Genomic DNA, 13626 nt, shown 5'->3' on the forward strand with positions numbered 1-13626 from the left:
GTGGCGGGAGGCCGGGGTCGGGGGAAGGATGGTAGGGGCTCTCTGTGCAGAGCCGCGCACGTCGTCCTGTCTGTCACGCGGAGCCCTGCTTGCGTGCTTTTGGCTTGAGCTTGTTTCTTTCTTTCTTTTTTTTTTTTTTCTTTTAAGGATTTTATTGTTATTTGACAGACCGAGATCACAAGTAGGCAGAGAGGCAGGCTGGGCGGGAGGGGGCGGGAGCAGGCTCCCTGCTGAGCAGAGAGCCCGATGCGGGGCTCGATCCCAGGACCCTGGGATCATGACCCGAGCCGAAGGCCAGAGGCTTAACCCTCTGAGCCACCCATGCACCGTATAAATGATTTTTAAAAAAGATTTTATTTATTTATTTGACAGAGAGAGAAGTCACAAGTAGGCAGAGAGGCAGGCAGAAGAGAGAGAAGCAGGCCCCCCGCTGAGCAGAGAGCCCGATGTGGGGCTCGATCCCAGGACCCTGAGATCATGACTTGAGCCGAAGGCAGAAGCTTAACCCTCCGAGCCCCCCAGGCGCCCCTGAGCTTGTATCTTGGAGAAGTGACTTGCGGGGAAGTGACAGACCCCAGGATGCCTGCCGCAGTTCCCCGAGGGTCAGCAGGTTGCACGCCTCCTGCCATCGCACACCGCGAAGCGGCCTTGGTGCCATCCTAGAGCCGCCGTCTGAGTTGCGTCCGTGTGTGTGCGCAGGCGCTCTGGCTCTGCAGTTTCCTCGAGCGTGGAGATTCACATGACTGCCACGGGCATCCGCGTCCCGTGGGTCCCTCATGAGGACCCCTCCTGTTGACCTGACGTGAGCACAGCCTCCTCGCCTCTCCTCCCAACCCACGGCCCCCGTTACGATCCCCATCGTTGTATTCTCGTCTAGAATTCCGTCGTGTGGACACTGCTAGGTACACGGAACCGTGCGGTGCGCGGCCGGGGTGGGGAGCCTGCGGTGGGCTCCCCCCCCCCCCCCACACGTAATGCCCTTGCGATCCGCGCAGGCCGCTGCATGAATCCACAGTTAGTTCCTCCTTCCTGCCGCTGGCTCCGGTCCTCCGTGTGGAGCCACCGATCAGGCTCAGGCGCTCACCTGCTGAGGGACACCTGGCTTGTTCTCCATTTCAGGCCTCCACGAACACACCTGCTACGACCACTCATGCACAGGTGTTCGTGGGATCCCAAGTTTCCGTCTCTCTGGCATAAGTGCCCACGGTGCGGTCGAAGTTTCTATCTCTTTGGCATAAGTGCCCACGGGTACGGTCGCTGGGTCCCGTGCAGACGGGTGCCGAAGCGTCAAAGATTTTCTCTTTCTGAGGTCGCCTCTACACCCAGCTCGGGGCTCAGACTCACCATCCCGAGGTGCAGAGTCCCACGCTCTCCCAACTGAGCCCGCCGGGCGCCCCAGTTGCTTCGCTCTGAAAGGACCTGCGGAATCGTCTTCCAGGGCGGCTGGACCATCTTCCCTGACCACCCTGCATGTTTGTACAGCACGTGATTTAAAATGTTTACAAAGCGACATTAGTTTGAGCCACATTGTTAACAATTGTTTCTCTCTTCTCACTGTATTCTGCTGCTGCAATCTCCAACGTCCTTATTCGATTTTACACACTACACGTTGATTCCATTGTGTTTCCTTTTCCACTTCTTTTCCGTAGCAACACGTCTTGGAAAACCGGCCATGTCGGTAGACAAATGTGTACGTCCCTTCTCCGGCCGCACGGCATCGGAGAGCACAGGTGCACCGTGCTTTCCGGAACGGATCCCTGGCTGCCGGGACTCTGGCCTGTCCTCGCTCGCTCTCCGCACTGCATCTTGGCGCCACAACAGCCTGCTGTGAACCGGCGCCAGTCTCCCTCTAGGTTATAACCACCTGGAAGTGGAACCGCGGGATGGAGACCTACCGGCGTTCAGCGAGCTGCCAGACACGAACTAATGGCTTCCCGCAAAGAGGCACGCTCGTCCTCCGCTAGGGCTGTCCGTTCTTTGTTATGGATGTCGCGAATATTTTCCCTCAGTGTGGCTTTGGCCTTGAAAGACTAGGCTTGTTGGTTTGGGCTGTCAAGAAGCTGCCCATTTTTTTAAAACAGGTTTTATTTTTGGGACGCCTGGGTGGCTCAGTTGGTTGAGCGGCTGCCTTCGGCTCAGGTCATGATCCCAGGGTCCTGGGATCGAGTCCCACATCGGGCTCCCTGCTCAGCAGGGAGCCTGCTTCTCCCTCTGCCTGTGCTCACTCCCTCTGACAAATAAATACATAAAATCTTAAAAAACAAACAACAACAACAAAAATAAAACAGGTTTTGCTTTTAAGCGACCTCTACACCCAACGTGGGGCTGGGACTCACGGCCCCGAGATCAAGAGCCACACGCCGTACCAGCCGAGCCGGCCAGGCGCCCCGACATTGCACATTTCTAGATAACCAAATGTATTCAACTGTCAGTTGCTGATTTCTGGGTTGCGTGTCTTGGGCACAAAGGCCTCCTGCCAAGCGTGAGGACAGTGCGGAGATTCGGGGCAGAATTTATGAGTCCCCGTTGCCAACTCCTCCTCGCCCGAGCCTGGCAGGTGGACCCGCTGGTCCAATCCCCGGGGTCCTGGACAGCTGGCCACAGGCTCGGTGCCGGTCGGCAGAGCCTGGGCCGGGGTGGGTGGGGCGGTGCGACTCGGCCCCCTGCTGCTGCCATCCAGGGATGCCAGTCCAGTTGGAGAGAAAGACGAGGGAATCCATAATGAGAAAATTAGTTACGCTGTTGAAATGCATAGGTGGCCCACAGGTAAGCAAGAGAAATCCCGGAGGAAGCAGAGCCCATGAGAACAGAGGAGGGATCAGGGACTCAGGGACGGGCTGGGGCTGTGTGGGGGAGCTGCCGGGTCGGGTTTCCTGGGTGCTAGGAGGAAGGGCTTTCGGGAGGTGAGAGAGCGGAACGGAGATCCGGCCTGAAACCAGCGCTCTGGGGGTGCCTGGGCGGCTCAGGTGGTTGGGCGCCTGCCTTCGGCTCAGGTCATGATCCCGGCTCAGGTCATGATCCCGGAATCCTGGGATCGAGTCCCCGGACCGGGATGGAGCCCCCCATTGGGATTCCAGGCTCAGCGGGGAGTCTGCTTTTCCCTCTGACCCTCCCACCTCGTGCTTCTCTCCCTCCCTCTCTCTCAAGTAATCAATACAACCTTTAATAAATAATAGTAAAAACATAAAAACAAGAAAAGTGTCCAGGCAGATTTGAAAAAGAGCCTTTTTAAAAAAAAAGATGATTTATTTATTTATTTATTTGTCAGAGTGAGAGAGAGAGAGAGAGAGAGAGAGAAAGAGCGCGCGAGCGAGCACAAGCAGACAGAGCGGCCAGCAGAGGCCGAGGGAGAAGCAGGCTTCCCGCAGAGCAAGGAGTCCAATGCGGGGCTGGAGCCCAATGCGGGGCTCGATCCCAGGACGCCAGAATCACAACCCCAGCCGAAGGCAGCCGCCCCACTGACTGAGCCACCCAGGCGTCCCTGAAAAAGAACTTTAAAAGTAAAAGAAACACCGTCATTGAAATAGAAGTCCCAACAGATGGATTGAACCCCAGACGGGTGCCGCTGAGGAAGGGGTTAGTGACCCGGAAGCCGGGGCCTCCGAAATGACCTCCTGCCCGGGTTCCCCTCTTGCTGGGCGGTGGGGCTCCTCCTTCCCTGGGAAACTGCAGCAGCCCCTCCTCAGGGCTCCAGGCTCTGGCTCTTCAAGGCACCCCCGTCCTGGCTTCTAGGCTCCCCAGACGCCAACCTCTTTCCCCTTTGCCCCTGCTCTGGGGGCGGCAGCTTCCTCCCGCATTACCTCTGTGACTCCAGTCGTCCAGTCCCTGAGTGACCGAGCCTCCCAGTCAGTCCCCTCTGTTGGGAAACCCTGTTTCCCGTAGCCTGACTCATGCCCGATGGATGCAGGATCCGAACGGGAAGGGGTCCAGGAAGACAGACCGCGGGGATGGAATGTGGGGGCCGGTCTGGTCAGCTCTGGGGCCGCAGTGCTGGGCTCGCTCCCGGCCAGTGGGAAGGGGGACGTGAGGCCCCCGTGGCCGGCAGGGGCCTCGTGGGTCGCCAGGCCCTCACCTATGGCTCACCGGGATGAAGGGCCAACCCCGGCAGTGAGCGCCGCGGGGAACTGGAGCAGCCACCGCCCTGGGTCGCCCGGGTGCGGCGCGGCGAGGACCGTCATGAAGATGGGGGTGCGCGACGATCCCCGAGTGCACCTGAGAGCGCGCCGAGAAAGGACGAGTCCGGGTTCCTTCCCTCTGGGCTCGGCTCATGTCACCCATATGACAACCAGAGAACTTCCACGAGGGCCCTACAAATTCCCTTAGTGCCTCTGCCTGCCAGGGTGGGCAGGGCCGAAAATCAAACAACGTTTAGTTGTGCGGGTTACAGAATCCCAAGGTCAGCGGAGTTCCCAGGTCGTGTTTCTCGTGTGAGAGATAAGGCGGTGGTTGGAGGAGTGGGACCGCCACGCCTGGCACTGGGGCCTCTGGTGGGCCCCAGCTCAAGCTGACAAAGGGGTGACATCAGTCCCTCGGAGCGTCAGCATGCTGCAGGAGGGCAGGAATTGGTAAGAGCGGGGGCTGTACCTCTCCACCCCTCCTTCCGGGTGCGCTTCTGGGTCCCTCCCTTGAGGGTTCTGTAACTCTCTGTGCGTCCTCCTCACGGAGTAGGGAATCACCGTGCGTTCTTTTTAGGATTTTGAAATTCCAAGCCACTGCTTTTCTGATCCCAAGTGCGGCTGGCTGGCTGCTCCGCGGAGGGAGAAGCTACCCGTCTCTTGTGGCAGGCAGGACCGCAGCTGGGCCGGCACACCGGTGGGTGGGCTGCTCTGCCGGAGCAGTCCGCTCCCGACCCCTTTTGCTCCAGAGGCCTGAGCTGAAGAGGGCGGTGTGTCGTGTATCATTTTCCTTGAACTTGGTAGTGCACGAGGGTCTGGGCCTCACACCTGTGCCACCACCCACCTCCACCCTCCGCAGCCCCGCGCCCTTGTCCCTCTAAGGCCGTCACCCCGCCACCAGCAGTGTCCCTTTCTCTCTGGTCATACCTCTGTCCATCGCTGGTCCGCCCAAGGTTAAGGGCAGTGCCCTGCTCCGACTGGTCCCTGGGCACCTGGGCCGTTGCGGCCCCTCGAAGCAAGGGGTCTGCTGCTAAGCCCCTGCGGTTGCTCGTCGCTCGGGGCGTTGCCCCCCTCCCGCACCCCTGGCGCAGGCGACGCTGATTGGCTGGTGCCCAATGAGTGACGGGACAAAACCCAGCGACGTGGCCCGGCTGCCGCCGGCTTTCAGATTGGCGGGTTCTGAGGGGGCCGCGAGGTCGGCCGGGAGGGCGGGCACGGCAGGAGTGAGGCGGTGTCAAATGGTGGGTAGAGGGAGTCCCGGTAGGGCACAGGCGGTCTGGAGGCGGGTGCGAGCAGCCAGTGCTGCAGAGGCGGCTGGCCAGGCCGGGAAAGGCGGGGCCTATTCTCTGCCAAGCCCGGGATGAGGCCCCAAAGGGGCTGGAGTACGGGGCGGGGGGGTAGGGGTGGGGGAGGGCCGGGGTTAGGGTTGGGGGGGGCGGGCTCAGGATGGGCCTGGGGAGTAGGAACACACCAGGAAAAAGCCGTCAGTGCGGACATTTCCATGGGCCCTCCAAAATCCCGGCCACAGTCCTGTGAGGTATTGTCACCATCATCAGCGTCATCCCCTTTTACAGATGAAACAAACTGAGGCAAAAGGGTCACAGCCCCCAGCGTTCCGACGTAGGTCAGCACCTGCACCCGCGGACCGCATGTTTCCTCCTCTGGGCGCTCGGCTGCTCTGTGCGCAGCAGCTGTAGCTGCCCCAAGTCCATTTCCTTCTCTGATCAGGCTCAGCCCAGCACCTGTCGGGCCCGAATTTAGGCTTTTGGAAGGGGATTTTCATCCTGGGTCATATTTACTGTTCTATCCTTGTCGATCTCACCGGATGGGGCATTTCACACCTGAGCCCAGGCAGGGGTGGTGCTCACACCTGGCCACGCATCTGGCTCTAAGCCCAGTGGCTCTCCTGGCGAGCACTCGGTGCGTCACAGACGTCAGGGCGCCTTCGGGCGTGGGCTCCCGTTCCTCGCAGACCCGCTCGCTCTCACGCGCACACATAGTCAACAGAAACTGCGGGGCCGCAGCTCCACTCCTCGGTTCACACACACCCGAGAGCTGCAAATTCACACCCACAAGCTTGCGTAGGAGCGTCCGCAGCATCGTTCACGAGATGAGAGGTGAAAAGCGCCCAGCGCCTGGCGGCGAGCGACCGAAATGCAGACCATGCACGGGAAGGACCGCGTGCGCTCCCGACACGCCACTCGCTCCCACGTGCAGGAGCCTCAAAGGCCTGCAGGAAGCGAGAGGCGCCAGCGCCCGCAAGGCCGCACCCCGGGCCGTGCTCATCCTGCTGAGTGTCCAGAAGAGGCAAATCTGGAGACAAAACCCACGAGCGGTTGCCAGGGGCTGGGAAGGGGCGTGGGAGCCACTACCAAGGGGTTCAGAGTTTCTATCTGGACGCAGATGTCCGCAAAATGACCCTGGGGAGAGTTGTTCAACTGGACGCGCATCCTAGAAACTACGGAATGGTGCAGTTGGAAAGGGTGAATTGTGTAGGGTGTGAGATGGTCAGGTAATTGAGGTCAAAATTTCCTTTGCTTAGGTGTATTTTCTACAGTGACCCTATATCAACCGTTACTTTTTTACAAAAAAATCCGTTTGCTGTTTTTACGGTTTTTGTATAAGGCTGTATTTTATCTATCGGCTGTCTTACACCGAAGCTGCTGGTTCTGCCATCTTAAAAAACAAGCACAGGCCAGGAAACCAGTTCAGTGATTTAAAAGCACAGGGGCAGAGCGAGAAGGCCCTGAGGGCTCCCAAGGGCCGGGGCAGCTCTGAGTCGCCCCCGCATGCTCTAGAACAGACTCCTGATGACCACCGAATGAGGGCAATCAAAATTAGGACCATGACTCTCAGACATCCTGCTTGTCCGCTCCAGCCATCCACCTCCCGCCCAATACCCTTCCCCCGCGTCTTCTGCTGTGGGGAATGGGACTCTCTTTCCTGGTTTAGACAGAAACTTTTTTCTTAACTAGAATTTCATCAAGGAGAAACCAAATCACACACACGAAGCACAAAGAGAATAAAGCAGCTGTTTTTTTTTTTTAATGATTTTATTAACATTAACTAGTATGCTTATTTGAATATAATTGAGCTAACAGTTTGGTCACTGGGCAAACGAGACATTTCTGAGACCTCACAAAGTGTGCAGTGTGGAGACTGGAACTAATTGTGTCCTCTTTTCACACAACAGTCACTGCGAGCAGCACAGGACATCCTGAGAGCTTTCGCTGCCGCTCCATAGCCTCTGCACCGTGGAGGGGAGATGAAGGCAAACACCAGAGGAAGTTCCAGTGCAGTGAAATCCCACGGTCCCCAGGGAGCGGCAGGTAGGATGGCAGCAGCACCCCGGTGGGGGGGGCAGGGGACCACAGGGCCACAAACCCTGCGTGGCACATCTACAGTGCAAGCCGCCCTTCACTTACAAGGAGAACATACACATTTGAGAAACCGATCCTACACTGATCCCCAGCAAACTTTAACGCGGTCGTTTCGTCAGCTGCCGTCTTATGTGTAAGCCTATCACACACTCTACCGGATCAGAGATGAGAGTCACACTTGTACACGCAGTTACGGTTTAACAGGAGGTAGTTACAACTTGCTTTACTTTTTAATAACAAAACAGTATAGATTTAAAAGATAGTCTGCCAACGGAGCATAAACGTAAGGTAGAGAAGCCAGTCTTCTACGTCTAATGCCAACTAATGTATTTTAGTTCATCAACATACACTTCACAGCCACTAGGATGTGTCTAGCACTGACTCCGTACATGTCCAGCAGCTCACTCGGCTTCCCACTGCGAGGCACTGCGGGCACTGCCAGCTGATGGACCAGGATGTCAGGCTCCATGGAGACAGCTGCACAGACAGCCTCCCCGATGCCACCTGGGGAAACAAAGGACAGGAGGCTCTGTTTTGATAGTGGCTAGTCAGCCTTAAAGCCCCAAAGTATAGAGGCCTTTGAATTTGCTGGTTCCTAGGGAAAAATATTTTTCGCTAGCCACTGACTCATGTAACAGCCTTCTCTGACTAGCCAGAGAAGTTCTCATTCAAAACTGTGGGTCTCCAGGGGCGCCTGCATGGCTCAGTCGGTGAAGCATCTGCCTTTGGCTCAGGTCATGATCTTAGGGTCCTGGGATCAAGCCCCGAGTTGGGGGTGGGGTGTCTCTGGTCAGCAGTGAGTCTACTTCTCCCTCTCTCCTCCCCGCAAATAGACAAAATCTTAAAAAAAAAAAAACACCCCATAAAACCTGTAAGTCTCCAAATTGCTCCCAGCCCCATTACAGCAGGAGCGCTTTCAGCTGGGGCTCCACAGACATAGGGGGCTACAAGCTCAAGTTCTTAAAGCTGTCGGGAACCCCAAAATGATTAAAGCAACCAATCAACTATACAGAAAAGAATGGCCAGGCGGGCCTGAAGCTTCGGCAGGGCTGCTTGCAAGGCTGGCACTTGGCTGACACCTGGGCGATGGCCTGGTGCAGGGCCCTGGGAGCGCCTGTTTTCCCCTGGGAGTCAGGAGGTTTGGTGTGTGGCAGAGGGAGCCTGTGTGATTGGCGCCCAATAAAACCCAAGTGCTGAGGTCTTGAGTGGGTTCCCTGGGTCTCCAGTGATGCAATTTCTCACTACTGGAGAAGGGAAAGCACTCAGCAGGCCCCTCACGGAAGGGAGGGAAGGAGCCACAGGGGTGGGCTTCTCCACAGGTTCTCCTGGGCCCAGGTGTCTGTCCTTTCCCTACAATAACCTCAGTTGTGAAAGCACTGCGAGTGCTCCTAGAAAATCACTATGGATCACAGTTGTGCTCTTGGGCCCATGACACACGACCATACGGAACTCCCTGCAGCCTCATATGCCTCACCTAAACTTCCCAGCCCCCTCTCCCAGGCTCACACAGTTTTTCTGCATTTGTTGTGTTCTCTGCTTGCAAGGCACTATTCCCCTTTTGGGAAGGGAGCAAATTAACCATTCAAAACTCAAGCACAACTGTCAAGATTTTTAAGACCCCTCCCTACCCACAATGTCGTCAGACAGTCCTCTGTCTACCACTGAGCCACTCGGCACCAGGCACAGCGCTGTGCTGGGGTCACACAACTGAGTATGGGGATGGCCCTGCCCTGAGGAACAGGTGTAGGTGGGTAAGAGACCCCAAAAACAACGCACTTGCAAAGAGCAGTAATAACGGTTGTCGGAGGAGCACCTGGCTCGGTGACACCTGGGGCATGTCATGCTTCCAGTCACGGAAATCAAAAACACATCCTGCCAAAGCCCACTTTCACAATGACCCTCAAGGCCTGCACGCACCTTCTGGGTAGTGGTCCTCCACTGTGATAATACGGCCGCCTGTGGCTCTGGCATTAGAGATAATGGTGGGAACATCCAGGGGCTTAATGGTAAACAGGTCGATGACACGGATAGAAATATCTAGAGAAGAGCAATAGCCAGCTTTGTATGTGAAACGGACTTAGGAAAAAAAGACCAAGTGGGGCACATGAGGCAGACCAAGTCCTACCTCTCCCCAACTTAAACATCAATGTCCAGCAAAAACCAACTGACCTTGCTTAGAAAGATCTTCGGCAGCTGCTAAGGCTTCGTGCAGAGTAACTCCAGCTCCGATAACTGTGACTTTGTCATTGACACTGTGGCGGAGGACCTGGTATTATGCCCAGAGAGCAAAAAAGCTGTAGTTACTGTACGCAGAGTGCATCTCAGAGAGAACACTACTAGGCTGCTCTTCCCCAGTCCTACCAATTTCACTTCTTAATAATTCACTGTATTAAAAAAGCTGAATCAATACAGTAACAAGGACACCCTTTTTTAAAAATTTTTTTAAAAATTTATTTGACAGAGATCACAGGTAGGCAGAGAGGCAGGCAGAGAGAGAGGAAGGAAAGCAGGCTCCCCGCTGAGCAGAGAGTCCAACATGGGGCTCGATCCTAGGACCCTGGGATCATGACCTGAGCCGAAAGCAGAGGCTTTAACCCACTGAGCCACCCAGGCACCCCAAGGACACCCTTTTTGATAAGCCTTCCTTCATGTTCATTTTTACAAATTCATCTATCATGCTTCATGATTTATGGTGCCTAATTACTAAATTCTTAGAGAATACCCTTTAGCAAAGAAGGCAGATTTCAAACTGGGATCTGAAAGGCAGAAGGCCAGAAGCGAGTCATACGGGCCACGAGCTGCAGACCACAGACTCAACACAGAGGGTCTAGAAGGGCACCACCCCTGGACAACTTGGACATTTTGTTGGGACATCTACACAGACTGGACTCTGATAATGAACAAGTTAATGGGGGATCATTTTGGGGCATTTGCAACATGCTCTGTGCCAAGGACCTTGCATGCCCAAGCGCCCTTTTTAAGGCCAATGCACTGGGGGCTCATTCTGTGGCTGGCGAGAATGAATCTCAGAGTGGGAAAAACTTGCCCAGCTTAGAGACTAGCAGCCAGGCCCATCTGACATCAAAGCCCACACTCTGAACCGCTTGCTCTTCTGCAAGCAAAGATAGGGCACTAGCCTTTTTTCATAGAGTTTTATTTACTCCAAAGCCACCCAACCAAAGGCATCTGAAATTATTCATTTCAGCCCTTTGTATAGGTCTCCTTGTAGCTTAAGAACCATTGCTGACAGTACAAATATTCAGGGCTTCTAAGCCACCCCATTCTTTGAAATGTTCTAGCCTTTTCATATGCATACATATAAACACGCACACTCGCCCCTCAAGTCCTCTTTGCAAAGCCTAGCTCTTGAATTATCCATGCCATGCACATTATGAGACACATTTTAACTCACATCCTTTACCATTTGGAAACTTCATTTTGTCAGGATGGGGCAAATATTGGGGAGAAAAAAAGACAGGCTTTGAAAAAGCTCTGCAAATCACATGATGTCTCTGAGACCCCCACCCACACCTCCAACCTCAGAGGCAAACATATGGCCTTGAGTTTCAGTGTGGGAGTGTGGGTGGGGAACGGCAAAATCTGTAGCTAACACTGGAGGTGAGTACTGCTGCTTTCTCATTCAATGACGCCCAGCTACCGAGTAGCAGGTCATGGACTGTTCTGCATATACCTGCTTTTTGTGGCACGAAAGCCAATCATTGCTCAGTTATTCTGAGCACTAGAAACAATGACTTCTGGCTATTGGGGTGCCTGGGTGGTTCAGTCCTTAAGTATCTGCCTTTGGCTTGGGTCATCCTGGGATCAAACTCCATATCAGGCTCCCTGCTCAGCCTTCAAAAGGCAGGAAGGAAACATGCCCAAACACCTGTAAGCCCTCCTCTCCAAGTGGTGGAGCAGAGCCAGTTATTTTCACCACAGACTCCACTGGTTTTCTGCACATGTGGTCCCAACAGAGGCCAGGTCAATGCCTGGGTCTGAGTTTCCGTCTTGCCACTCACGACTGTGTATCCTGACTAAGCTGCTCACCTTCTCTCTCATCTACAACTCAGGGTTGCTGCTAAGTCTGTGCTTCTAGGGCTCCTGTGAGAACACAGAAGATCGGGAGTGCGCAGTGATGCTAGCGCCTTTATCAGGCCCGTGGGCAATGCATTCATGTCCCTTTTTTTTTTTTTTTGTCAGAGAGAGAGGGAGAGAGAGCAAGCACAGGCAGACAGAATGGCAGGCAGAGGCAGAGGGAGAAGCAGGCTCCCCGCCAAGCAAGGAGCCCGATGTGGGACTCGATCCCAGGACGCTGGGATCATGACCTGAGCCGAAGGCAGCTGCTTAACCAACTGAGCCACCCAGATGTCCCTCATGTCCCTTTTTTAAAAAAAGATTTTATTTATGTATTTGACCCGAGATCACAAGTACACACAGAGGCAGGCAGAGAGAGAGGAGGAAGCAGACTCCCTGCCGAGCAGAGAGCCCGATGCGGGGCTCGATTCCAGGACCCTGAGACCATGACCTGAGCTGAAGGCAGAGGCTCAACCCACTGAACCACCCAGGTGCCCCATTCATGTTCCCTTTTATTCTTGGCTTGGATCTGTAAAATCCCAGTCTAATAGATCTACTATTAATTTGAAATGGGTTCTATTACTTGTTTTGCTTGAGGCTGTGGTAATTTACACCCCAAAACCTCAAGTACCTTTAAGTTGTTACCACTTTATCCTTACAAGTTTAAAAAAAAAAAAAAAAAAGGAAACTCCTCTGGATAACAGAAAACTTTACCTCCACTGACAGTGGTAGAATGTTCCTTTCTGAGCAAAAGCAGGCAAAGGTTAATTAAAACAAACAAACAAAAATGAAGAACAGATCAAGCCTTGACTGTGGGGATAGCTAGTGCTAGCTTCAGACCACTTGTCTCCACATGAAGGGACACTGGAAGACACTGGAGAGCTTTTAAGGCCTTACCTTGGCCTGTCCGATCGCAAAGCTTTCTTGTGGGTCGTAAATAACCGCGGTTTCTGGTCGGCTGGTCCGGACATAGCACATCCCCTAGGGCATAACACCAGAGGCACATTAAAAAAATCAAACTAAATGTCAACTAATAAACCTGTTTTATTTTTTTTTAAGATTTTATTTATTTATTTGACAGAGAGAGATCACAAGTAGACAGAGAGGCAGTCAGAGAGCGGGGGGAAGCAGGCTCCCCGCTGAGCAGAGAGCCCGATGCGGGACTCGATCCCAGGATCCTGAGATCATGACCTGAGCCGAAGGCAGCGGCTCAACCCACTGAGCCACCCAGGCGCCCCTAATAAACCTGTTTTAAAAAGGGCAGAAGGAAGAAACCTAAACAGTTCTTTTTACTAAAAATGAAGCGAACATTTTGGAGTAAAGAATAAGCGTCTACAACCACTGGCAAACAGGTCAGCGTCACCGGATCAGATTACTACCAAGCCAGGCAAAAGCCTACGCAGGATCCAGACAGACGCCGCCAGCGACAAACTCTCTGTGCTGTCACATGCAACGGGAGGAAAGCTTTCTTAAATACGCGGACTTGTTCGGTCCCCACAGAACACAAATTCAGGCCATAGCATGGACTCACATTTAACAGAAAGCTAAGTTAAGCAACTCATTTTTGCCACAACTTGTAATACTTCATTCTTAGAAATACCTTACACACTAGAATATAAAAAGACTATCTTACCAATGAGAAATGTAAGTAAGCACATTCTTGAACACATACTGCATAAATGAATACTCAAGTGTCTGAAGTTTCTATACACTATAAAAGGACATATTAGTTTAGGAATACTTGTTCTGTTCATCCCTTCACATCATAAATCAATTCTATTCAGTGTTTTTACTGAGATAAAGTTTACTTAATTGCAGTACTCCACGAATTCTGACAAAGGCATATACCATGTAACCATCACCCAAATATGAATAACATTTGCACATGCCAGAAAGTTTCCTCATGTCTCTCTCCACTCTCCCCACCTGAAAAGCAACCACTAATTTCTATCACCACACCTTTGCCTCTTATGAACTTTCGAGAAATTGAATCTTGCAGCACACAGAGATCACTCTATATATGCACAGTCATAAAGCAACTTCCAGGATGTAGTAAG

At 53.7% G+C, this 13626-nt stretch overlaps 2 protein-coding genes across 5 annotated transcripts in view; one reads left to right on the top strand and one right to left on the bottom strand.

Annotated features, from left to right (window-relative positions):
• Positions 1–5206: 5206 nt before the first annotated feature.
• TEX28 (testis expressed 28) overlaps positions 5207–13626 on the top strand; it is a 54532-nt gene continuing 46112 nt past the window's right edge. For 2 of the 4 annotated variants that reach the window (XM_047714825.1, XM_047714826.1), the window contains exons 1-2: positions 5207–5356; positions 7309–7444. The gene's annotated coding sequence lies outside the window, so the exon portion shown is untranslated. Of the gene's footprint in view, positions 5357–7232; positions 7445–13626 lie in introns of those variants that run through there. The other 2 variants (XM_047714827.1, XM_047714828.1) reach the window with 2 other exon arrangements.
• TKTL1 (transketolase like 1) overlaps positions 7616–13626 on the bottom strand; it is a 30298-nt gene continuing 24287 nt past the window's right edge. Inside the window, exons 10-13 of the mRNA XM_047714811.1 lie at positions 12467–12550; positions 9665–9761; positions 9413–9532; positions 7616–7999 (exon numbers count right to left, since the gene is read on the bottom strand). Coding sequence (XP_047570767.1) covers positions 7827–7999; positions 9413–9532; positions 9665–9761; positions 12467–12550 — 474 coding nt within the window. The 3' untranslated portion in view covers positions 7616–7826. The remainder of the gene's footprint in view (positions 8000–9412; positions 9533–9664; positions 9762–12466; positions 12551–13626) is intronic.

Source organism: Lutra lutra, chromosome X (genome assembly GCF_902655055.1).
Source record: "Lutra lutra chromosome X, mLutLut1.2, whole genome shotgun sequence".
Classification (NCBI taxonomy): domain Eukaryota; kingdom Metazoa; phylum Chordata; class Mammalia; order Carnivora; family Mustelidae; genus Lutra; species Lutra lutra.